The sequence below is a fragment of the Diaporthe batatas genome (assembly GCF_019321695.1).
Source record: "Diaporthe batatas strain CRI 302-4 chromosome Unknown Contig00008, whole genome shotgun sequence".
Classification (NCBI taxonomy): domain Eukaryota; kingdom Fungi; phylum Ascomycota; class Sordariomycetes; order Diaporthales; family Diaporthaceae; genus Diaporthe; species Diaporthe batatas.
Genome location: NW_025408555.1, coordinates 940,552 through 965,120, shown reverse-complemented (window position 1 = coordinate 965,120; position 24,569 = coordinate 940,552). Strand labels below are relative to the sequence as shown.

General features: G+C 43.8%; 7 protein-coding genes across 7 annotated transcripts; 2 read left to right on the top strand and 5 right to left on the bottom strand.

The window, feature by feature from the left end:
- Positions 1 to 2,339, top strand: KVR01_007170 (uncharacterized protein; the record flags this gene model as incomplete). Its single annotated transcript, XM_044786569.1, has 3 exons — positions 1 to 581; positions 739 to 1,001; positions 1,099 to 2,339. 3 exons carry the CDS (start codon positions 1 to 3, stop codon positions 2,337 to 2,339), a joined length of 2,085 nt encoding a protein of 694 aa, XP_044643423.1.
- A 385-nt stretch (positions 2,340 to 2,724) lies between these two features.
- Positions 2,725 to 3,633, bottom strand: KVR01_007105 (uncharacterized protein; the record flags this gene model as incomplete). Its single annotated transcript, XM_044782434.1, has 2 exons — positions 2,725 to 3,102; positions 3,211 to 3,633. 2 exons carry the CDS (start codon positions 3,631 to 3,633, stop codon positions 2,725 to 2,727), a joined length of 801 nt encoding a protein of 266 aa, XP_044643358.1.
- A 754-nt stretch (positions 3,634 to 4,387) lies between these two features.
- Positions 4,388 to 7,808, bottom strand: KVR01_007383 (uncharacterized protein). The gene is made up of 6 exons (XM_044793695.1): positions 7,375 to 7,808; positions 6,727 to 7,292; positions 5,755 to 6,670; positions 5,197 to 5,703; positions 4,968 to 5,110; positions 4,388 to 4,907 (listed from the first exon to the last, which is right to left on the bottom strand). Exons 1-6 carry the CDS (start codon positions 7,588 to 7,590, stop codon positions 4,706 to 4,708), a joined length of 2,550 nt encoding a protein of 849 aa, XP_044643636.1. The 5' UTR covers positions 7,591 to 7,808; the 3' UTR covers positions 4,388 to 4,705.
- A 171-nt stretch (positions 7,809 to 7,979) lies between these two features.
- KVR01_007189 (uncharacterized protein) lies at positions 7,980 to 11,406 on the top strand. The gene is made up of 4 exons (XM_044782030.1): positions 7,980 to 8,436; positions 8,506 to 8,571; positions 8,649 to 8,700; positions 8,762 to 11,406. Exons 1-4 carry the CDS (start codon positions 8,235 to 8,237, stop codon positions 11,349 to 11,351), a joined length of 2,910 nt encoding a protein of 969 aa, XP_044643442.1. The 5' UTR covers positions 7,980 to 8,234; the 3' UTR covers positions 11,352 to 11,406.
- A 1,942-nt stretch (positions 11,407 to 13,348) lies between these two features.
- KVR01_007628 (uncharacterized protein) lies at positions 13,349 to 14,450 on the bottom strand (the record flags this gene model as incomplete). Its single annotated transcript, XM_044788885.1, has 3 exons — positions 13,349 to 13,388; positions 13,484 to 14,235; positions 14,397 to 14,450. 3 exons carry the CDS (start codon positions 14,448 to 14,450, stop codon positions 13,349 to 13,351), a joined length of 846 nt encoding a protein of 281 aa, XP_044643881.1.
- Positions 14,451 to 15,336: 886 nt separating this feature from the next.
- On the bottom strand, positions 15,337 to 16,290 carry KVR01_007564 (uncharacterized protein; the record flags this gene model as incomplete). The annotated part of the gene is made up of 2 exons (XM_044781235.1): positions 15,337 to 15,728; positions 15,798 to 16,290. The coding sequence occupies 2 exons, from the start codon at positions 16,288 to 16,290 to the stop codon at positions 15,337 to 15,339; spliced, it is 885 nt and encodes a 294-aa protein (XP_044643817.1).
- Positions 16,291 to 16,911: 621 nt separating this feature from the next.
- On the bottom strand, positions 16,912 to 18,388 carry KVR01_007386 (uncharacterized protein). The gene is made up of 4 exons (XM_044794001.1): positions 18,049 to 18,388; positions 17,708 to 17,979; positions 17,605 to 17,642; positions 16,912 to 17,537 (listed from the first exon to the last, which is right to left on the bottom strand). Exons 1-4 carry the CDS (start codon positions 18,382 to 18,384, stop codon positions 16,960 to 16,962), a joined length of 1,224 nt encoding a protein of 407 aa, XP_044643639.1. The 5' UTR covers positions 18,385 to 18,388; the 3' UTR covers positions 16,912 to 16,959.
- Positions 18,389 to 24,569: the final 6,181 nt, after the last annotated feature.

Here is a 24,569-nt window from a genome sequence, read left to right as displayed (position 1 = left end):
ATGGCCAGCCCCCCACCTGAAGGAGCCCCTCAGACACCACCTCCAAGTAACAGGCGGAGGCAACCAAGAACCCCACAACGTAGTTTGCTGAGTACCGACGAGATCGCCACCCCTGGGAGCCCCTGGGGTGTCACGCCTAAATCGGACCGCAGCAGGCGCGACCCCTTCGGACCCGACCCCAGCCGGCCTCCCCGCCCGCCGCGCAATAGAACAACTGGTGGAGGCGGAGGAGTGAGAAGGCAGGCAACGGCAAGCCGGGCGCTGTTGACACCGCGACCAGAACGCCCAGACCCCGATCTGAAAGCCCAACTCGAAGCATCAGGAATCGAGGTGTATGACCCCGGCGAATTGGAGTACGAGCGGTCCGTGGCTTGTTCGAACCTGCTGTACCGGTTCTCGCGTCCAACTTATGTCGTCCGGCCGAGCACTCATTTTCAAGTCTCGACCATTGTGACCGAGGCAATCGCGCGGAAAATACCTCTCACGATCAAGAATGGCGGGCATTCATACATTGGTTCCTCGTTTCCCAATGAAGGAATAATGCTGGACATGAAGAACATGAATCATGTGCATTTCGACAGGTCAGTCTCCCGATTTCTCGCCCGTCTGGGTATGTTGTTGCACCCTGGGTTTTCTCTACATAAAAAGGGACGGCCCCGGTTCAAATATGGGTTTCCTTATTATTTGCCTTGCAATCGTGGACTTGTAACACCCGCGCATAGCCCTAACACGAAATAGTGAGGCCTTAACAATGACTATACAAGGGGGTGCCCTGTGGGGAAACGTATACAGAGTGCTGGTCGATTCAGAAGACGGATACATGGTCAACGGCGGCCGTTGTCCCACTGTGGGTGTGAGCGGGTTTCTACTTGGTGGGGGCATAGGGCCATTCAGCAGACAATATGGTCTGGGTTGCGACAACGTGCTCGAAATGACCGTTGCGGCCGCGGATGGCGAAATCTACATCGTCACGCCGGCGGATGATCCGGACTCAGAGGAAGGTATGTACCTGGGACCGTCTCCCTTAACGCTCAAACAACTACAATGGGGTTCTTCTTGGAAGCACAGAGACGATGTCCTATACTAACACATCCGCAGGCCAATTGTTCTGGGCTTTATGTGGTGCTGGTGGTGCAAACTTCGGCGTGGTGTGCGAGATCAAGATTCAGGTTTTCCGTTTGGGAGATCGTGATCCTAATGAAAACCCCGAGTTAAACCAAATCGTCGCGGGGAGACACACATGGTTTCCGACCATTGATCGAATTTCCGGACTGGCAGGTTTCTTCGGGGCCTTGGCGCCGCGGGCAGATACATCTGATGGTACGGGGCTGCTCGCCACGATGAACCAGTTCTACACAACTGCCTGGCCAAAGCAGATGACAATTGACTCCTCGTGGTATTCCGATCTTGCGGTGCGGAACGGCGACATTGCGGTCCGTTTTCTCACCTACTTCGACGGCGACCAGAAGCAATTCGACAAGCTCATCAACAAGAATATTCTGAACATGGAACTATCGAAGCAGCTCCAGCGCCGATCCCTGGCCGAGAATAGTTCCCGGTTTCTGCATGAGACCCTCTTCGCTCAGTGGGATGAGGAAGTCAAGAGGTCGACCCCAGCCAGCAGCAGCTTCCGCATTTTCCATTCGTTCTGTTTCACAAACAAGCTTGAGGATATCACAAAGATCACCGCCATCATCAAGGAAGAACTTGAGGCTTTCAAAAACGTCTTCGCCGGCGAGGAATACGGCCTATGCCAGTGCACATGGATCCATTCAGGTGGCCAGATGAGCGCGCGGGCCCGGGACGAGACAGCCTTCCGCTGGCGCGATACCGCCTACCACGTGTACATACAGGTCCAGTGGAGGGACAAGTGGATGGAGAGAGACATGAGGGGCTTCGCGCACAAGTTCAAGAACAGACTGCGGCCGTTCTCGATTGCGGGCAAGGCCTCGTTCGTCAACTTCCCCGACGCGAGCATCCCCAAGGTCGACGTCCCCAAGGCTTACTATGGCAACAACCGAGACAGGTTGGCGCTGGTGAAGCGCCTGTGGGACCCGAACAACTTCTTCGACTGGGAGCAGGGCCTCATTGCCGCCGATAATGAAAGCGAAGACGTCCAGGCTCGGGCGGCAAGGAGTAGCAGAACGATGGAGGACGAGCTGTCTGACGCATCCGAGGGGGATCCGGACGACATGGTGGACAAAATGGCAGCACAGCACTGGGAGGAGCGTGCAACGCAGGCATATGACCCACTGCTGACAGTTGTGAATGATCCTATTCAGATGAATCTGCTCTACGGTGGGGAATGGAACACAAATGTACGGCCAGATCTGGGTTAATATTTGTCTTTCGAGACCAGCTGCAAGTTTCAATGGTCAGAATTTAAGATGGGGATTTAAAACGAAACCACCAAGTGTAGTGCAAAAATTGGACCACAGTAATGGTTAACTTCAGGGCATGCTAGCAGAGCAATCTCTTCCTTTATTTGATTTCCGTTGATTTTTATGACTTCTACATGTGTGCCCAATTTAATTCGTGATCAAAGTCCTGGAAAGTCTTGAAATATTTTGGCTTCTTTCAACAGTCTTGTTCACTGTACGAGTACATAGAAAGTTTGCTGGTCATTGTAAGTCAACTTCCCATTGTGGGCCTGCAGCCGCCCTTCGCAGATCCTTGTCGTGACGAGAAGCCACTCGGAATCAGCGCCGTGCAGCTTTGCTTACATCACGACTTCTTTACCGCAGCATCCAAAATCTGAACCAATTCCTCCACCTTATCGTCTAGCAAGAACATCCCAAAGTGACCACAGTCCATGTGGAACTCTCCCAGCTCACCCGCGAATGCTTTGACACCCCCCTCCCTGGGTTCCTCGGCCTGGGCCCTGTTGACCATGAACTCCGCAAAACGCAGCGGAATCGGCAAGTCCTGGTCGCCGTAGACGGAAGTGGATGGGATATACCTCCAGCCAACGTGGGCGACTTTGTCTGTGATCGCCGCGATGGGCTGCGTGGAGGCTGCCGCGAGATGCTTTCGCTGCTCCTCCTCCGGGAGGCCGTCGTACATCCACACCAGTGCTTTCTCGTTGAGCACGGCATTTCCGTGCTGGGTGGCCGCTGTCAGAAATCAAGTTCTCATAATACACAAAGCAATTTGAGTTGATATCAAGGAAAGTTACAGTCAAACGGACATGGATAACCGGGTTCAGCTCACCTCGTTGACATCCATGTATTCAAACTCGAACCCGGGGATCACCTCAGCAGGCGAGCCCAATGGAATGCCCTCGATAGGCACACACGCGGCAACATAAAACAGCCTCTTGATCCTCCCCTTGCCGTCCCCCGAATTACCACCGCTCTCGGCGATCCTCCCCGAGGCAGCGGACCCAGGCGCGCCTCCATATGAGTGCATGAGCAAGTAGACATCGTCACCACGGTCCAGCACCTTGCGCACGGCCGCCTCGACAGCGTCGACGTCGGGGGCCATCGAGGTTACCGGTGGTTCGGAGCCCACCGACGGCGTCGTGACCGCTACGGAGGGGTAGCCGTGCTTTGAGAGGGAGTCCCTGAGCTTGTCGAAGCAGGATGGGCGGTGCCACGCGCCGGGGACGAGGACGAAGGTGGGTTTGGGTGACATCTTTCGTATTTCAGGAGGGAGGTTCTTCCCACTATCAGCTGGGATATATTATAGGCGTGGATACAACGATTTTATAAGTTGGGATCGGACTAAGTGCACAGAATGAGCGGCAAGATATATACCGGCTGATAACTAGTGGCAGTGAGCAGTTTTATACATGTGCTGTCGGACTTTAGTGAAGACCCGGTGAGTACCTACACAAGTAGAGCATATATACCAGTCTCGGTACTCCCCTAGGTAAAGAGACAACAGTCCGAGCGAGCCGGGAGTGCCAAGGTGCCCAGCTGCTCGCCTGGGCATGAGGCGGGGCATAAACGAGTCATTATACTTGTGTTATACAATGGTCCTAGTCAATGTGGTACTCCACAGGCCATGAAAAGTCCAGCCTACACCCCTTATAAGACAATAGAGCCCACATATAACCTAGTACCACACCATGAAAGAATTTATTACAGACTATAAGTTTCTAAATACTATATATATCTTATAAGTCTTGCAATAATATAGTTAGAGATTAAGCTAACTTTTCTTACTTTAAGTAAGGTATAAATATAAATTCTATTAGAATTATTAGAATCTCTTTAAAACTTCTTTTCCCCTTAACTAACTAAGCTCTTATTACTAGAACTACTCTAAGGTCTTATTACACTTAAGTTTTATTTAATTATTATTTAAACCTCTAATTTACTAAGAGCCTTTTTAAGGCCTAACATTTATTATTACACTAATTATCATACTTCAGCGGCCAAGACTGGAGTCATAGGATGCCTGCAGAGTGAGCTAGTGCCGTCGGGAATCCATGATGTACCCCAGACAGGACCCCAGACGGGACCCCAGACGGGATCGCGGCAAAGCCTTGTAACGCTTGTTTAGCCGTGTTTCGTGGGAAGGAAGACAGGGATATTCAAAGTTTTGCAGCCCCCTTGCGATTTATGCATCAGGGAAACTGGAACCAACCCTTTTCACATATATCTACAAAAATGCTCTATCTTTACAAGTCCCACGATGATCTACCGCCATTGTCGAACACGAAAAGCAACCAGCAACACGTGCTAGAGCAACCCTTGGTAACCTATGACTGTTGCTCTGTCTCCGATGCTTCACCCAGCTTTTCTTTCTCCTGGTCTCTCTTTTCGATGGTGGTCTGCTTCTTCCACATCGCATGGTAGCGGCCGCCGAGGTCGAGCAGCTCGTGGTGGCTGCCGACCTCGACGATCTTGCCCTTGTGGAGGACCACGATCTGGTCGGACGTGGTGATGGTGGAAAGACGGTGGCTACGTGGAATCAGCTGTATATTCACTTATAGTAGAAGACAAATTCTGCTTTCAACTTACGCAATCGTGATTGTCGTTCGCCCGGCGGTTACCCGCTCCAGAGCATCCTGGATCAGCCTCTCGGTGTGAGTGTCTAGAGAAGCGGTAGCCTCGTCTAGGAGCAGGATACGCGCGTCTTTCAGGATGGCGCGTGCAATAGCAATCTGTAGCAAGCCACGTGTCAGTTTATGAATAGCAGTAAGAACACCCGCAGCCGGGGCAATATATGTGTATGGAGCTCGACACCTACTCTTTGGCGTTCACCGCCAGAGAGTTTCAGGCCGCGCTCTCCGACCTTGGTCTCATATTGATCCGGGAAGGCAAGGATGCGGTCATGGATATTGGCAGCCTTGCACGCCTCATACACGTCCTCCTGGGTGGCGTTGGGGCTGGCATATTGCAGGTTGTACATGATGGAGGCGTTGAAGAGGACCGTGTCCTGCGGCACAACGCCAATGTTCCTCCGCAGGCTGTCGATCTTCAGGTCCCGGAGGTCGTGCCCGTCCACGGTGATCGAGCCGTCCTCGACGTCGTAGAAGCGGAAGAGCAGCTTGAGCGAGGTCGACTTGCCGCTGCCGGACTCCCCGACGATGGCGGTTTTTGTGCCCGGGGCAACCGTGAAGCTGACACCGTCGAGAGCCGGGTCCTTGGCCTTGCCCTGGTAGGAGAAGCGGACGTTGTTGAAAGATACTTCGCCTCGAGGCGGGGGGAGGTTGATTGCATCCGGCTTCTCCACGACACCCGAAGTTTCCTTGAACTGTGAAAGGTTAGGGATGGGTAGAGGTTAATGAAACAGGTGGTGACTCACCAGATCAAGCATCCTCTCTGCCTCGATCAAGTTGTTTTGGAGCATGGTGTAGTATGTGCCGAAGAAATTCAGAGGCCCCTGCAGCTGTGTAAAATATAGAATCAGGGTGACGAATTCTGAGACCTTTTGCTCGCCGATGGAGATTTTGTAGGCCGAAACGCCAACAAGCAAGGCCGTCCCAAGGGAGAATATCGAGCTCTGGGTGAGGTTCAGCCCGTTCAGAGACCACTGCACCAGACGCTCTGCCTTCTGGTAGATGATAACATGGGTCCTGAATCGCCCAGTCTCCTGAACAACGGCGCAGTTGTGCTGCACTGTCTCGAAAGCCATGATGGCATCCGTCTTGACAGCATCCATCTCCCTGCTCTTGGTAGCCATGTCTCTCCTCTGCTTGGAGCGATACTTGGCCATGTAGATGGTGAGGAAAATGTACGACCACATGATGAAGAATACAATGATGGTGTAAAAAGCATCGTACTTGACAAAGAAGTACACACCAGCGACAAAGATATCGAAGACCATCGGGAAGACCTGGAAGAGGAAGTTCTCGAGGAACGTGTTCATGGCCGCGCCACGGCTCAGGGCGCTTGTCACCTCGCCAATCTTCTTGCTCAGGTGGAATTCCAGGGACAGGCCGAGCACGTGTTCAAAAGCAGCACAGGACAGCCGCCGGTAGAGGGACTGCGACACGGGTATCCAAAGCACAGACCGAGCGGCACCAATGGCTCCCTGGTTACCCTGCAGGCCCCTGAAGACGATGTACAGGACGATCTCCTTGTAGGGTATATGGCCGTACCCCAGAGTATCGACCAGAACTCCAAGCTGAACCGGAACGTAGACATTGATGATGCGTTGGCAGATCAGGAGTATTATACAGAGGACCACAATGGCCTGGTAGAGCGGCGAGTCCTTGGGCCTGTTGAGCATTAGTGACGAGAGGGGGCAACAGGTGCAGGCTGCGGCATCACATACCACAGGTAGGGGAAGAGGACACGAAAGCCGGCGAAGTAGTCAAGCCAGCCTGTCCCTTGAACACCTGGAGGCTTCCCAGAAGCAGGCTTTATGGCGGGCATATGCCCATGGCCGTGTCCATGTCCGTGGGCACCGCCGTAGTCAGCCACAGGTCCCTGGCCGTTCCCGAGAAGAGACTGCTGCTCCTCCGGGGCTGACTGGGGCTCAGACGGCCTCAGCTTGTACTGCCTGAGGGCCATGAGGCTGATCATGACGACGAGCAAGACGATCCTCGCCAAGCCTAGGCTGAGCAGAGTATCGGTGACGTCTCGTGAGAGGCCAATGGCAGGCTGCTGGGTCTTGAGAACGGCAGTGATGACGGCCTCCAACAGCACGCCGGCGACCCAGGCATGGCCATTGGCAGCGACGGGGGACCATGGGCCCTCTGGGTCGGGCAGCAGACCAGCCAGGAAGTACAGCAGCACGCCGACGTAGGATGCCAGATATGCACTGTCGGGGAAGGCAGCGTCGGGCCCGCCAGCGTGCCCGGCGACTGCATCTCGCAGGACCACGACGATGCTGGCCAGCTGTATGCGAGAGAGACAAGCACCAGGTCAGCTTGGGAGGACATGATGACCCCACAGCCGAGCATCAGCTGGGCAGACTCACCACTAAGAGGGACAGCAGCAGCTGGACGCCCCAGATCAGGCGGGCGTAGAGGCGTCGGGTGGCCTCGGCCTGTTTCTGGTCGGCCGTCGCGTCGCGGCTCGGCTTACCATGGCGCTCCCGGTAGTACTGGACGGACTGCGACCCCAGCAGAGTCGCGAACAGCCCGCAAGGGTAGAGGTAGAAGGCAACCTCCAGCCCCTGCTGAACTCCGGCCATGGTCTATTTTTTCTTCTTCTTCCTCTTCTTCTTCTTCTTCTCGTGGTGGATGACGCTGGTTCCAGATGATCGACAGTGGCTTTTGGGTTGGTGTCAAACCTTGAGCAGAGCCGCCCAGGTGCAGGCAGCGTTGACCCTGAGTTGAGTTCGGGCTCCCAGCCGGGCTCCCAAATCATCCGATGCTCCCGCACAACTTGGTCTCCTCGACTGGGGTTGCACGACCCCCAACCTGCCTGCACGCAGCTAACCCTTGCCTTCCCCGACCCCCCTTCCCCACCCCCCCTCCACCGTGCCTGACCAGCCTGCCAGCCCTGACCCTCTCCCCAAAGCAGACATCACGCCTACATGCATGCATCCTGGCACTGCATCTCCCCGCACCATCATTTCCGGCGATAGTTCCCATCTCCTCCACTTGCGATGCATCCTCAGAACACCCGTCGGAAAATAACCACTGCTGTGGCTGGAGTTGTAACGTTGCTCGCTATCGCTGCTCGATCGACTTCATCATGATCTGACCTGACCGTCGACAACCTTGGAACAAAAGCACGGGCACTGGAGTGGTGGAGCATGTTGACGTGCCAGCCTTGGACGACTGGACTGTCCTCCACCTCAGGCAGCACTCGTGATCCGCCACAGCTGTCAACATGGGCTCTTCACGAGCTGCCAAGCTGCTGCTGCTCGCCGCCCAGCTCCTCCCGGCCTCCCTAGCACAGGATCATCAACAAGTCATCGCATATCCATACCCGGCCACACAATGGATCGACGGCAGTGGCGCCCATGGCACCAGCCTAGGCAAAGAGGCTTTCATCAGTGCCCTCGTCTCCAACATGACCATTGAAGATCTCGGTGAGACGTCATGAACCAGATTTCGACATGCGGTCGCCGGGCACAGGGCATTTGGCTTACCAACAGCAGTTTTACAGCTGCATTTGACCTTTGGCGGGGACATAGTTGGAGTGAACTCGGATAATGAGCTTTATGGTGGGTCCTTCCGCCTTCTTGTTGAGCTGACAGACACTCGGGACATTTTATGGCTGACGTACAACGGTAAATGCCAGACCACACCATGCGCTTCAGCCCCGACTCACCAGTCGGCCTCGTTCATGATTGGTATGGAATCTTGTGCTGTCATGGCGAGGACAGATTGGAGGTGACGCTAACCTCCTACAAGGTATCCACTCAACACTTCATATTACAACCAAGTTCAGCAGCTCAATCTCCAAAAAGCTCGCCTCAAGGTGCCCCTGATGCAAACTGGCGAATGTCTACATGGGGTCGGCTCTTTTAAGCAGTCAATGTTCCCACAAAGCCTGGGGCTCTCAGCGAGCTGGGATGCCGGCTTGGTCCACCGCGTGGGGCGTGCCATCGGCACCGAAGCACGATCCATCGGCATCCACGCCTGCCTTTCTCCTGTTCTCGACATCGGCCTGGATCCGCGATGGGGGCGTATGCAAGAGGCGTGGGGGGAGGACAAGATTCTCACCTCTCACATGGGCGTCGCCTACTCGTCCGGGCTCTCAAAGAACAGCTCCTGGTCAGATCCGGACGCGGTGGTGCCCGTGATGAAACACTTTGCCGCCCATGGATCCCCTCAGGCTGGCCACAATGCGGGTCCTTTCATGGGACACGGCAACCGCCAGGTCTTCCAAGATCTCCTGACACCTTTCAGGGCCGCTGTTCAGCTTGGAGGTGCCCGGGGCGTGATGATGGCGTACAACGAGTTCGATGATATACCATCTCACGTGAACCCGAAGCTGTACCAAGCACTCGATGACATGGGCTTCGATGGCTTTGTGATTGCCGATGACACCGGCATGAACGATATTTACACTCAACATGCGGTCGCTGACTCGCCAGCTGATGCCATCAGACAATGGTACAAAGCCGGCGGAATGGTACAGTTCTATGACTGGCCGTTGGAGCTTCTCTTAAACGCAACTAAAGAACTCATCGCCAACGGCTCACTGGAGCTTTCAACTCTGCAATCGCGGGCCCAGTCTGTGTTGGGTGTCAAATGGGACCTGGGGCTTTTCGACGAGCCTTTTATATCACCGGCAACCAACCCTGTTCATATTGCGAACAGTCATAGAGGCTTGACTTTGGAGGCTGCCCAGAAAAGTATCGTTCTGCTGGAAAATCGAGATTCAACATTGCCCCTGCGACCAAAGGAGCAAAACATCAAAAGTATTGCCCTCATCGGGCCGTTCACTGATATCCTGAATTATGGCGACTATTCCGGTCAATGGGGAGAATATCCAGCCAACAGCGCTCAAACAATTCGTGAGGCAATGCTGTCATACAGCAAAGATGCAGAGGCCCCTTTTACTTTGGTCTCCAGTTGGGGTTCAAACACATGGGAGTATAACGCACAACATGTTATTCCGCCATACCTTCTTTCATCCCCGAACGGCACAAAGGGTGGCCTGCAAGCGACATATTTCGCGGACACCAACTTCATCCACCCACTGATCACCAAGCTGGAGACCCCTGCGCTTGATTGGGGAATCTACCCTCCGCCCGGTCTGCCATCCAACAACTTCAGCGTAGTATGGGAAGGGATTCTAACCTCACCAGTCGACATGGACGTGGATGGATGGATCGGCGTTGCTGTCGGCCCGAACAGCACGTACCAGCTCTTTATCGATGACAAACTTATCAAATCGTGGGGTATCATACCGACCGCCGAGAGCAATATAATGGGAAATATCCAGCAGTTTGCTTACACTCAAGCAAACAGCACTCGGCCTCCCGCGGGCTCGGTCCGCTTCACCTTCCGGAAGGGAGAGACGTATAGCATCCGCCTCGAGTTCAAGGCCTTCAACCTCTACAAAAAGATCGAGAACGTCTCGTCCCTGAACTCGCAGATCCTTCTTTTCTGGAACCTGGTTAGCAGGGACCCTGGCAAAGATGCCATCTCTCAGGCCGTCTCAGCGGCCGAAGCTGCAGATGTCATAGTCCTCGCAGTAGGCGCAGCTTGGAACAGCGATGGCGAGAGCGGCGATCGAGCCACCCTCGGGCTCGCCCCGAGCCAGGACAAGCTGGCGAAGGCCGTCTACGCCCTGGGGAAACCTGTTGTGCTGGTCCTGCAGGGTGGCAGACCATTCGCCATCCCTGACTATTACAACCAGAGTGCCGCGGTCTTGAACGCTTGGTTCCCCGGCCAGAGCGGCGGGCAGGCCATCGCCGATATTCTGTTTGGGAAGGCCAACCCAGGCGGGAGGCTGCCGGTAAGCGTGCCGAAGCACGTAGGCCAGGTTCCGATCAACTACAACTACAAGAGTCTCGGGCGCAAGATCAAGTACCTCGACCTGGACTCCCAGCCAGCTTATCCGTTTGGCTATGGCCTCTCCTATGCGGAGTTCCAGGTCCTGGGTTTTGAAGCCGGCAGTGCCCCAGCGCAGGCGGGCGACAAGAAGCTACCGAACTCAGACACGTTCACACCCGGGGACATTATCAACTTCTCGGTGAGAATAAAGAATAATGGAACGGTCGATGGCAGCTATGTGGCGCAAGTCTACCTCCTGGGGCGAACGTCAAGCATTGTGCAGCCAGTAAAGCAGCTGGTCGCGTTCCAGAGAGTCTACCTGGGCGCCGGAGAAGAGGCCACCGTGGACTTGGAGCTGGATGTTGATCGCTACCTGACCATCATCAACAGGTGGGATGAGTGGGAGCTGGAGAAAGGAGAGTACACCTTTGCCCTGCTTGACCACGGTGGAGACGCGGCGGACACGGGCTTGAATGTAACTATGAAGAGTGTCTAAAGGACGTTAGTTATTATATCCGATCGTCATGTTCAAGAGGTTGAATCATGCTTGATATACACTGTTCAAGATGGGCATTTCCTGGATAATGCCATTTTTGGCTGGAGCAAAGAAAGCATTTCCTCCAACCCCCGCCCAAGACACGCCCACAGACTTTCCAGCATCTTCCACAGTGCTCGTGGAGCATGAAGACAAAAGCGAAGAAAATTGAGAGGAGACACTTAACCCAGTCGCTCTCCGCCTTCTTAAATGCAGCTGGTAACTGAACAACGGAATTCAACACCACTCCTGTGAGCTTGACCAAGAGCGCCTTCATCGCAACCAGCAGGTCATGCCCGAGGTCATTGAGCTTGACCCGAGCTAACGTCCACTCACCCAGCAATTATATCCACTCACCCAGTTTTTTTCAACCACTCACCCAGTACAAGAATTCACGTACAGGGCCCATATAAAACTATATACCTAACCAGAATTCTCCAAATTTTCGATATTTTCGGTACAAGCCCCTTCTAGCACGCCTTCTGGCACGCCTTCTGGCACGCCTTCTGGCACGCCTTCTGGCACGCCTTCTAGGCCTTCTAGCCTGCACGCATTCAGGTACCAACTAAGCGTTCAGATACCAACTAAACGCTAAAAGGCCAGAAGTCTAGAGTGCTAAAGGGCTAGAAGGGGTACCAAAAGGCCAGAAAGAGTATAGTCTTCACCTTCGCCTTCTTGGCTTCTAGCCTTCTAACGTTCAGTTAGCATCTAAATGCTCAGTTGGTACCTGAATGCGTGCAGACCAAATGGCGAAGGCAAAGGCGAAGGCGAAGGCGAAGGCGAAGGCAAAGGGGCGCCAGAAGGGGTGCCAGAAGGGGTGCCAGAAGGGGTACCAGAAGGGGCTTGTACCGAAAGTATTGAAAATTAGAGAAGGAAATCGTGCCATAGGGTCTCTCGGTACTGACTCAGAAGGTACTTATAAACGTGAGGGAGTTGCTTAGAAAAATTGGTACTGGGTGAGCGGTCGGCGGGAACTGGGTGAGTGGACACAATTGCTGGGTGAGTGGACGTTAGCTCGCTTGACCCCCTTCAGAAATCCGACAACAGCAACTCCATCCTTCTTCAGCCCCTCCACAACCTCCTTCAACATAATGTCCCCAAGCCCGCCCACTGTCCAAAAAACATCACGCGGCGTCTCCGCAGATACATACTCAACCACTTTCGCTCAAGTACCGCAGAAACCACTTCACAGCCCTCACAACCAGACCAGCCCCCAAATTCGCCACCCCTTCCTCCACGCAAACCTGCCGACCACCTGTGGGGATGTCGTACAACCAGGGCCCGCGGCACTGCCTAGGTATATAACCAAGACGACGGCCCACCTGGGCCTGGCCCGCGGCGACGACGGCCCCTTTTGAGTCTCGCAACTTCTTTGTTGTGTCTCAGCCTCCGAGCAATCCGCAGTCAAAGCACTCATCGGGATTCAGGTGAACCTCCATAATATAACTTGGCAGGCATGTGCGTCCAGCTCTTCTCGGGTCGCTTTGAGGTCTTGCCCAGTCTTGGTACACAAGGTTGAATTCTTTCATGTACATTTATATCAGATACACCATTATTATGACACAACCACATCTTTAAAAGAGGTATAATGTCATATCTCTGGCCTGCCCCTGCATATAAGAGTCTTTTCTGTAAATGTTTATCCTATGGGGAGTTGTGTCTGGAAGTAGACCATATAAGAGGTTGTCCCGTAGGAGGGTGTCCTACAGAAGATTGGCTGTTGGGGGCCAAGGAGATACTGTGGCCACATAGCGGACACCCGAGCAATGTTCCATAGATACTAGCTCATTGTGGGCTGTTCTAACTTATCCTCCAACCAACATCGCTACAACGATGTGTTTCAATGGAACAGTACGTCGAAAAGAAAACAGGTGATGTGACTAAAACTTCACGATTGTGACACGTGAGGGCAACCGAGTTCGTTCCTGACAATTTACCCCTGTGTAGAAAGCTCATGCTCATGCAGGCGTGCAAGGCTTCTTGGCGGTGAAGAGTTTCCTAAGGTCAAGACTGTCAGATAGTGTTTGAACGGGAAAATTTTCGGTGATTGGAGATGAAGCAATAATACGGAACAGGAACGTTCGGATACATACATGGTGAGATAGAAGTGTTTCTTGTCGGTCTGCAGCAGGTCATCCCGACCGGCTTGCACCAGGTCGTCTGCTTCCTCTTTGCCCATGAAATTCTGGTGTGTCAGGATAGACTTTGCCGCCAAGTCGACAATACCCAACGTGTTCTTCAAGCCAAGCATACCGATCTCCCGTTCGTTTTCTTGCTGCGGCCAGGTCCCAATCGGCCACACGATGGCGGTCTCCTCAATGTCCTCGAAGCCAACGTCTGCAAGCCCTCGCAGGTGTTTGCTTGACACATCATAATCAATGCCACCTTTCTTTGAGGCAAGGGTGACCTGATGCATCAGACGCAGGAACGGAGAAGCACCTGGACTGTCAAACTCCGGAAGCTCGGAATGCATGGGGTGCGTGACGTGGGCCAGTTCGAGATGGCCACCTGGGAGTAGGTGACGAAAGCATGTCGCTCGAAATGCTGGCCAGTCACGGATCCCGGCGTCAAGCATGCGCCCGTGGATGAAATGGAACTTCTCAAATGGCCACTCGGGGTCATTGGCGTTGTGTCGGATGAAGCTGAGGTTTGGCGGCGCGTCGTCGGTTTGAGGCGGGAGCGTCAGGTCAGTTGCAACGACCTTCGCGTCAGGCCACTTCTTGGCCATGGCAACTGCCCAGACGCCGGTGCCAGTGCCGACATCAAGAATCTGAATATCCTTTTGGTCACCCGGGAGGACGGTCTTGTGCAGATTTCCTTTGAGACTGAGGTACCACAGTTGATTCTGGATATCTACAAGGTTCTTTTATTAGTCAAGACTGCAGTGATTTGATGTCAACGTACTTCGAGGTTGACACCATACCGAGACGGTCTTGTTCGTTCTGAAATGTATCAATTAGCTCCCGGACTGAGGTATTAGACCACGATAAATCGGCCCTCACACACCTGGGTTTTCACATCCGCCATGACATAATCGGAAGTACTGGTATTCTTGGCCATCTTTATGAGTTGTCTATGGTCAGGGAGCATGCCAGACCGTTAGAGTAAGCTCGACTCCGGCTGATGAAGACCCAAGATATTTGAACGACTTGGTTGCTGTCCTACGCTGCCTCGTTCACATGGACAGATTTCAGGAAAAATAAGACGTTACGCCTGCTGCAGGGGGCCAAAGGGGGTTCGAGAAGATTCGAAAAGCTGAGGGAAAAGCTGAAAAGGATCAGAGATTTGACAACTTGTCACAGAATAGCCCCGTTGCAAACCAACAGCAATGTTGATCCACGATGCGAGTGGAGATTCACTCATGCAGTTGGCTCAAATCGCCAGAGAATGATTCGCCCCCAACTGGTCACAGAATATTTGCCCACCAACCGGTCACATAATGATTCGGTCCCAGGAATAATTCGCCCCCGAACGGCTCCTAAGGGCCATGCTCATGGCTAGCTCACTTGAACCTTCACACGACCAATTTTCCTGCCTGTAGTGTCGCTAGAGCTTCACTCATGCTCGTGTACGGTCGCACCGTTGAGATACCCTTTGAGGCGTCCTTGGATGCGATATTTGCCAGAGAGGATCGAGAACTTTTCTGTACCTCGGAAGCTTGTGGTCGACGGACGCTGTCCCAGAAAGAGAGAAGACCAGGTACGTCGTCCCGTTCGGTAACATCAGAAAAAAGTACATTCAGGCCTTCGGCATCTTCAAAGGCCTGATTCGCACCCTGCCCTTGGTATGGAACCATGGCGTGAGCAGCGTCGCCAATCAAGACAGTCCGTCCCTTTATGTAAGTTGGTAGAGGTTCCTGGTCGCGCATCTGAAATAGATGGACACGAGGGGCACATCTGGTTGACGGTCTTGTTAGAACGAGAGACGCCTGGGTTGAAAGCGTCACTCACCTAAATACCCGCTGAAGCCAATCGGGAAATCCGCGAAGAGCCTCTATCATCTCTTCTTTGCTACCAGATGCGTTCCAAGAGTAATGAAGCTGGTCCGGGTCTCTCAGTATCCCGTCCGGCACAGCAAAGGCAATGTTCATCAATTCGTACCCGCGGATTGGATACATAACGACATTGCGATTGCCTTCGTCACCGGCAGCAATGAAGATGACAAATGTACCTCTGCTGTAATCGAACATGGCTGGCTGCTCATGGTCTTGGCCAATAGCATTCTTGACGGTGTTCATGGGGAGAACGAAGCGATACAGACTCAGGCCGCTGGGAGCCGGTACTGGGTGTGTCGAAGGAATCACCGCGTCGCGAACGATGGAATGTATTCCGTCAGCACCTATATTGAAACAAACGTATCAATCGTCAGTTATCCACAAGCAGCTATATCTCATCAGTCGAAACTCACCGATGATGAGGTCTGATTTGACCGATGTTCCATCGGCAAACTGAACAAGCCCCGCCTCAGGATCAAGCCCCACGACTCGGCTTTGATACACCACCTTGACAGGCTGCTCATCGCCTTTTACATCTTCAACTATTCTGAGAAGTGCATCTCTCAGATCTTGTCTGAATATGGCCCACACATTGCCTTCACCATCTGGGCCGTCCCCTGCTAGCGACGTACTCACCTCCTCCTCCTGGAGGTTGTACGTCCGCCACCCAGCCGCGATCACGCCGCGTACCTCCTCTCTGTCAATTCCGAGCTGTTTCAGAATGGCGATTCCATTTTTCATGACTCCAATTCCAGCCGAGGTCTCCGAAAAACCCGCTTCTCGCCGTTCGTAGATCGTGATGCTGAGCTGCGCATGCTTGCGGAGGAACGCTGCTGCTGAAAGACCTGCGATCCCCCCGCCTATAATGGAGACGCTGAGTCTACCACTCCCTGGATGCTGAGACATTTAGGGAGGTCGTAAGTGTAAGAGCTGGTTGCGAGCACAAGGCAAGAAATTCGAGGTGAATTCAGGCTTTCAAACAGGTTATGCCCCCTCAGACTCTGGACATGATAACATCCTCAGCGAGCATCTTTTTAATAACATCTCATAATGACATCCCATACACTTTTTTCTAACGTAGCTAGCTGTCACACGTCAGCACGGTGAGGGGAAATACCTAGGCAGAGGTTGGGTCGGCATTAATGCCACCGTGATATTAGCGAGGTTACACTGAGCAGTAAGTACATGGGAGACTTGTCGCCACAACATTGGGAAAGCGAGGCCGAAGGTTCACTTTCTTTGCATTAGCATGTTCAAATGATTCGATCGTCAAATCTACCGTGTTTGCGCACACCCCTACCGGAGATCCATAAAGATATCAACAACCGGGATCATCGGATTCGCCGAATCCGATTCGGGTGTCAAATCAGCCGATAGCGAATCGTTGTTTAACTACACGTGCCCAGGAATATAATGACAGTGTGCTGGCTCGCGGACTCGGTGCGCACGAAGAGCGCGAGTTCCGTGTCATTGAAGGAGGATGCCTGGGGAAAACAGTCCCAAGGGGATCACTGCTTATGTACCTAGGAACGTATTTCTAGGATCGGTGCCAAAGGTGTGCCATTTATGCAAAGCTCAGTGAAGAGTGTAGACCTTGATCGTCCTCACCCCAAACCACGACTCCTCGAAATCCCCAGGTTCCGCCGCCACATATCTCGCACAGATGTTGTAGCCCGTCTTCTCAGCACATGACTGGGTCCACTCGTTTGCAGATCCCGCAGTGTCGCCGCAAAAGTCAATGTTCAGCACGATGGCCTGGTTCTTAAACGCCCGGTCAACATCGCAAAGCGAGCCACCCACCGAGAGCCCAGGCAGGCCCCAGCCCTCCGGGTCCGGGGCGCCCTCCTGGACGTCCAGCGGGACATCGTCCGGGTGCCACGTCCACATCCGGATGTAGTCGCTCGTCCACTCCATGGCGTAGACGCCGCCCTCCCGTGAGCCGTAGGGCCCCTCGTAGTCCCAGCTGGTGCAGCCGCTGTTGTCGCTCGCGTAGACGTCGCAGGTCTCGGTTATCTTGGAGTTGGCCATGTCGAAGGCGTGGAAGCCGAGGGTGCTCCCCATGTCGAAGGTGCAGTTGCCTGTCGACACGTTGTGGTCCGTGTGCAGGGTCTGGCGGTTGAACTGGTAGTCGTTCCACTGCTCGTAGATGTCCACTGGAGGTTTCTGAGGTCAGTCTCGTGCTCGCGCAGGTATTTACTGCCGGGTAGTCAAGCAACTTACTCTCCCCGCTCTCTGGCCAGTGAGGTCCATACGTCCAGCTTGGTCGAGGCTGTCAGTCTCAAAACTCCAGAAACGGAGGAGATACAGGTAAGCAGTGGCTTACTAGGCGGGCCAGGTTCCACACTGGGCCTTTGGGAGGTGCCAGAAATCCGCAATAACCAGACTATGGTTGTACCTCGCGGTGCTCTCGATCCTGACACTCTTCCGACCGTAGCCACGTGGGTCGTCAATCACGGTCTTGTAGTCAGCCATGATAGCCACAGAACCATCGACCACCTGCGCCAAGCCCATGCGCTCGGCCTCAGACCGATTCTGGTAGAGGACAAAGCCATGTGTCGGGTCAACATCGCTGTACTGGTCTGTACCAGTGCGACTCTGAGTTTGAGTTAGAACCATCACCACCTCTCACTTGGGTCCATAAAAGAGCCATTTGGGCATGCTTACCTCGACGAAATTGAACTTGTCAAAGAAATTGGTGTAGTCGTACAGGTCGGAGAGCTTGTATGTGCCAGAAGTCTTGCTAGAGTTGGTGTCGTTGCGCGAGAACAGGCCGTGGTGAGAGAAACGCGGTAGGTCATCGGCCACAAGACGCCCCACATGAGCTGGTTTGTGGGGTGACAGCGCGTCACAGAAGCCAGCCAAGGCTGCCACAAGAAAAATGAGCAAAAGAACGCACATTTTGGATGACACAGGGTATCGACGAGTGCTGGATCTGAAGAGGAACAGCAGTAGGGGCTTTGTTGTCTGCTCTTGTTGTGCTGGAAGAAATGCTAATAACATCCCGTGGCCAGGTCGTTTGCATGTGGCGCAAGCTGAACATGCAATTTTTAAACTTTGACCTCAGGAGCTGTTGTCTGTGAACCCCTGCAAGGGGCCTGCAATGCAGACTAGGCACCTCTGTAGATCAGCTGTCTGGTACCAGACAATGGCGTGTCTAGGAGAGAGTACTGTGGTAAACATCTCACAAACTTCACCAATGACAATGGTCAAGAATCTGTCTTGCTGTTGACCAGAATCCCACCTGTGGTACCTTTCATTTCTTCTACGACACTGGCAGCCAGCACCTGCTGTCAGTCTGATTACTATGCTAAAAGAGGCTGTCGTACAGCATAAATTTGCAACACCAGAGAGAGGATTTGCTCATGTACTAGCTGATGCTGTGGGTTGTCACAGCTTGGAAGTCTCTCTCCCTCTCCCTGCATATGAAATTGCCCCTCAACGACATTGACCAAAATGGGGCAAGCATGAGCTGCCCATTATGATCCACACGTTCTGCGTGTTGCATGGAAGGGCATATCTATTTTTATTAGATGAGGGGTTAACTTTGAAATACTCATTGTGATGCTAGCATTCTTTCTCTTGTGAGGTATGTGCTTGTGTTAAGAGCAGTCAGTCTGTTAAGCTTTCTGATAAATTGCTTGGTCCATGTGGTGGAACTCTATCTCCAGGTCTGTAAACTTGGGCGGAAACTCCCGAAAAGGGGAGAGTTGCTCACAAGATGCAGTAGCATTGAATGTTATTGGAATGAGAATGGATGTTAGCTTTTTATATGTGATTGCCATTTATGAGAGAATATCTGCTCAACTTGTCAATTGCGGCAAACCCGCCAAAGCCCAGACCCCATCCCCCACGCCTACATACTTAGGTACCTAGGTACCTAGGTGCTTGGGATGGCAGGTTCCCAAGAAAATACAATGGTATGACGTCCTTGCCCAGCCGGCACGTGCCGCATGGGTGAAAGCTACCTAGGTACTCAGTTTGGAAACAGCTCCTTGATCATACCCTAGGGTAGTGTCACTATGAGGCCCTTGCCAGGATTTCGCAATGCAGGGAACGGGTACCCGGGGGTCAGACCTTTGGTTACCCCCTGTGCCGGTAGCCATTAGGGGTACTAAAATCCCTATATAATTAAAACTCTTATATGCTTAAGGATTCTAACTTTTAGTATAAAAGTAATATTTAAATTTAAGATTAAAATAAAATAATTAATTATTTCTATTATAATAAAGTTTTATATATTTAATTTAATAAATAAAAATTTATATAAATTACTTTAAATTAAAGTTAAAATAAATAATTAATATAATTTTTAATTAAATAAAACTAATAATATTTTAAAATATTTATATATTATAAAATAGTTATTAATTATTTAAAAGTATTTAAATAATTAAAATTAGAGTTAAAAGTATATTTTTAAATATTTATATTTTATATTTCTTTTATATATACTTTAAAAATTATATTATATAAAAGTATTTTTAAAGTTTATAAAACTTTTAAAATTTAAATTTATTATAATATTAAAGTATAATAAGTATTATTTTTAAAATAAAGATTTAATTAAATTTATTTAATAATATTTAATTAATAATAGTATTTTATTCCTTTTAAATTATATTTTATTTATTATTTTATTATATATAATTCTTATTATTTACTTATTTTAATTAACTTATATATAAATTAAATTTTAAATAAAATATAAATATTAAAACTTAAATATTAAAACTTAAATATTAAAACTTAATAAAATATTATAATAAGTAAAGTTTTAAAGAATATTAAAATTTAAATATTTAAAATAAATTAAACCTATAATTATATACATATTTTATATTTATAATTATATATAAAATATAGTAATTTAATATTAAAATTATAAACTATAAGCTATTTAATATATATTCTATTAAGCTATATATTTAATATAACTATTAGCTAGACTTATATATATAAAGGTAGAAAAGTAGTGTTAAAAGTAGTTAATTATTAGTAACTAACTATTAAAGGGTTACTTAAAGGGCTTATATAGGTAAATACCTTCCTATTAATTAAGTTTAATAAAAGATTATTATAATTATTATATTAATAACTTTTTTATTATAAAATAAAATATTTTAAATATAAATTAAATTTAAAATTTTAAGTTATTAAAATAAATATAAAGAAAGAAATTATTTTATTATATTATTATTAAATAAAGGTATAAAGAAAATTTATTAATATTATTAAAAGTATTTAATTTATATATTTATTATAATTTTATATTTTATAAAATTAAAATAAATATATTAATTTATTATAAAAGGTTTTAATTATTATAAAATAAATACTTTAAAATTATTAATTTAAGTATTTAAATAACTTATTTAAAATATATATATAGGTTTATATTTTACTATTATTACTTTAATAAACTTAAAATTAGATTAGATTAAATGTTTTATAATATATTAATAGACTTAATTTAATTTAAAAATTAATAAAATTAATATATATTAAAAGAATTATAAAGAATAAGCTTTATTTTAAAATAGGTTATAATTTTTATTATTAAAGAAAAATATAAATATTATAATTAAGAAAATAATTTTAAAATTAATTTAAAAAAATTTAAAATATTAAAAAAATATAGTTTTTAAATTATTTAAAAATAAAATAACTTTTATAATATAACCTTTAATATTAATTTTTATTATAAAATTAATAATATAAATTAAGTTTAAGAAGGTTTAAGGTTAAATAAAATAGTTTAAAAGGTTTTATCTTAACTTAATATTTAAAAATTATCTTTATTAATCTAACTTTTATTTTTAATAATATTATATATTATATTATAAAAAATTAATTAAAGGTTATAATTTTATAATTATATTAGCTTTTAATAAACTTTAATTTTTAATATAAGTTAATTATTTTAATTTATTAAATTTAAATTAAAATAAATTCCTTATAATTTATATATCTTTTAATTTAAAAGTTAATTTATTATAAAATATAAGCTTTTAAGTAATTTATTAAGGTTTATTTTAATAAATATATTAATAAGATTATTATTATTATAAATTTAATAAACTTTATAAATTTTTATTATTTATATAATTAATAGAGTATTATTATATTAATTATTAAATATTCTTTTAATTATATTAAATTTAATAAAATATTTATATAAAAAGAGTTAATATAAATAATTAATAAAATAATTAATAGTTTTAAATAATTAATAATTTTATTTAAAATATTTAAAATTATATTATTTATATTAAATTTATTTATTATTTTATAAATCTTTAAAGTAAAAATACTTTTAGTAATATACTTATATTTAATAGAGAATTAATAAATAATATTTTATTTAAATTATTATTTTATATTTTTAATTTTAATTTTATTAATAAATATAATTATAAAATTAATTTATAAATTAAAATTATTATTATTAATAAATAATTTATTAATAAAAATTATTAATTTAATAGTTTTAAGTTAATAAGAATAAAATATAGTTTATATTTAAAGTTATTAATTTATTAATTAAAATATTTATTAAATTTTTAATAGTTTACTTTACTTAAATTATAAGCTTAAATAGTAATTAAAAGATTAAATATAGCTTTAAATTAATAAATAAAAGCTAAATAAGTAGTTTATATATATTATTTAATATACTTTTATATTTTATTTTTATTTTAATATTTATAGTTTTAAGCTTATTATTTTATTTTTATTTTATATAAATATTATTTTATTAATTAAAAGTAGAGTATTATTAAAAGAAAAGGAGTTATTTAAAGTTAAATATTTTTAGATTTATAATAAAATCTTTATTCCTTAATCTTTTAGTAAATATTTAAAAGAAAGTTTTAATAATTAAAGTTAAAGTATTATTAATTTAAAGGGTAATAATTTTAAAGTAGTTTTATTATATTAAAGTTTAATAATTAAAAGATAAAAATTAAATATAAAGATTTTTATATTAAGTATATTAATATAATATTTATAATATATTATATATTAATAAAGTTTAAATTTAAGTATATTATATAAAGGTAGTATAACTTTTATAATTATATTTTAAAGTATTTATAATAATTTCTTTTTAGTAATTTAATTAAAATAATATATTTAAAGGTTAATTTAAACTATAAATATATTTAAATAATATTTTAAAGTTTAATTTATATAATATAAAGTAATATTAATATAAATATAATTATAAATAATAAATATTAATTAGCGTTTTAAATAATTAAAAATTATATTAAGATAAACTTTTATTAATATTTTTATATTTTTAAAAATTATATAAAACTTTTATATAACTTTTTACTTTTATTTTAATTTTATATATAAATTATACTTTAAAAATATAAATATTATTATATTTTTAGAATTATATAATTTAAATATAAATATATTATAATTAATTAAATTTATAATCTTCTTTTATTAAATACTTTAAATAATTTATTAAAAGTAAAAATAACTTTATTAGTTTATAACTTTAAAGTTAATTTATAATTATCTTTTTTATAAAGAATATATTAATAAGTTAAATTTTAATTTATTTTAAAATTAAAGAAATATTTATATTTATAAGGTTAAAGTTAAATAGTAATTTAAATAAAAGGTTTAAATATAATTAAGTTATTATTAAAAGTATTATTAGAATTAAAATTAAAATTATAATAATATTTTTAAATTTAAGTAAAATAAAATATAATAGGTTTATTAGGAAGTTAAAAGTTATATTATAGCTATTAATAATAAGTAGTTTATAAAGTCCTTATTAACCTTCTTTTTATATTATATTAAATATTACTTTATAATAATAAAAAAATGGTAATTATATTAAATTTATTATATATATTTAAAGTATTATTAACTTTTATTTAATATTAATAATATAAATAATATTTATAACCTTTTAAATAGTTTTACTTATTTAAATATAAATAATATAAAAAAGTTAACATTAATTTAAAATATACTGTAAAAATAAGTAAAATTAAAATTAAACTATTAAAGTTAATAATATTATTTATAACTTTAAAATTTATTTAAAAATAACTTTTAAAAATAAGTTTTAAATAATTTTATAAAAAATATTAAAAGTATAATATAATATTATATAATAATATTTAACCTTATTAATTAATTAATATACTTTAATTAAAATTTATTTATAAGTAATATTTAATATTTAAGTTATAATATAAAATTTAAAAATATAAAATTTATATTTATATTATATTAAATATAATTTAATAACTTTAAATATATATTAATTTAATTATATAAAACTTTTATATATTTTTATTAATAATAATAATAGAAAGTATTTTACTTAAAATAATATAATAATATCTATAATATATAATATAAATAATCTAATTAAATAAAAATATCTACTATAAGTTTATAATTAAAGTTATAATTATTTATTAAATTAAATTTAAAATATTTTAATATAAATATATATATTTAATATTAATAATAAAAGTAAAAATTACTTTTAATATAGTTATATTTATTATATATTCTATATTTATAAGAAAATATTAAAAATATTTAATAAAAATATTTAAAGTATTAATATAAATTAAAGTTTAATTTTAATAAAAATAAATTAATTAATATATTAATTATTAATCTAATTAAAAAAACTATAAATATTCCTATTTTATATAATAAAAGTTTTTATATTATTATTATTCTATTATACTACTTTATCTATTATATTCTAAAAGAATTATTAATTTAATTATATCTTAAATATAAAATAAAAATATTAATATATTAATTATATAAAATATTATAATTTTAATAAAAATTAATATAAATAGTAATTTAAAGGAATATATTATATTATTTAATTTAAAATAAATATTTATTTTATTAATATATAATATATTTAATATAAATAAAGTATTATTATAATATAAAGTAAAGTATTAATTATATTTAATAATAAAATAAATTATAATATTAATATTAAAAAATATCTTAAAATACTTTATATAAAATATTATTTTTAATATAAATATTAAAGTTAAAGTACTTTTATTATAAATTATTATTATAATAAAAATTAATTAAATAAAAGAATATTTAATTTATTAAATATAAAATATAAATTTAATTAAAATTATTATTAAATTTTAAATTAAATTAAATAT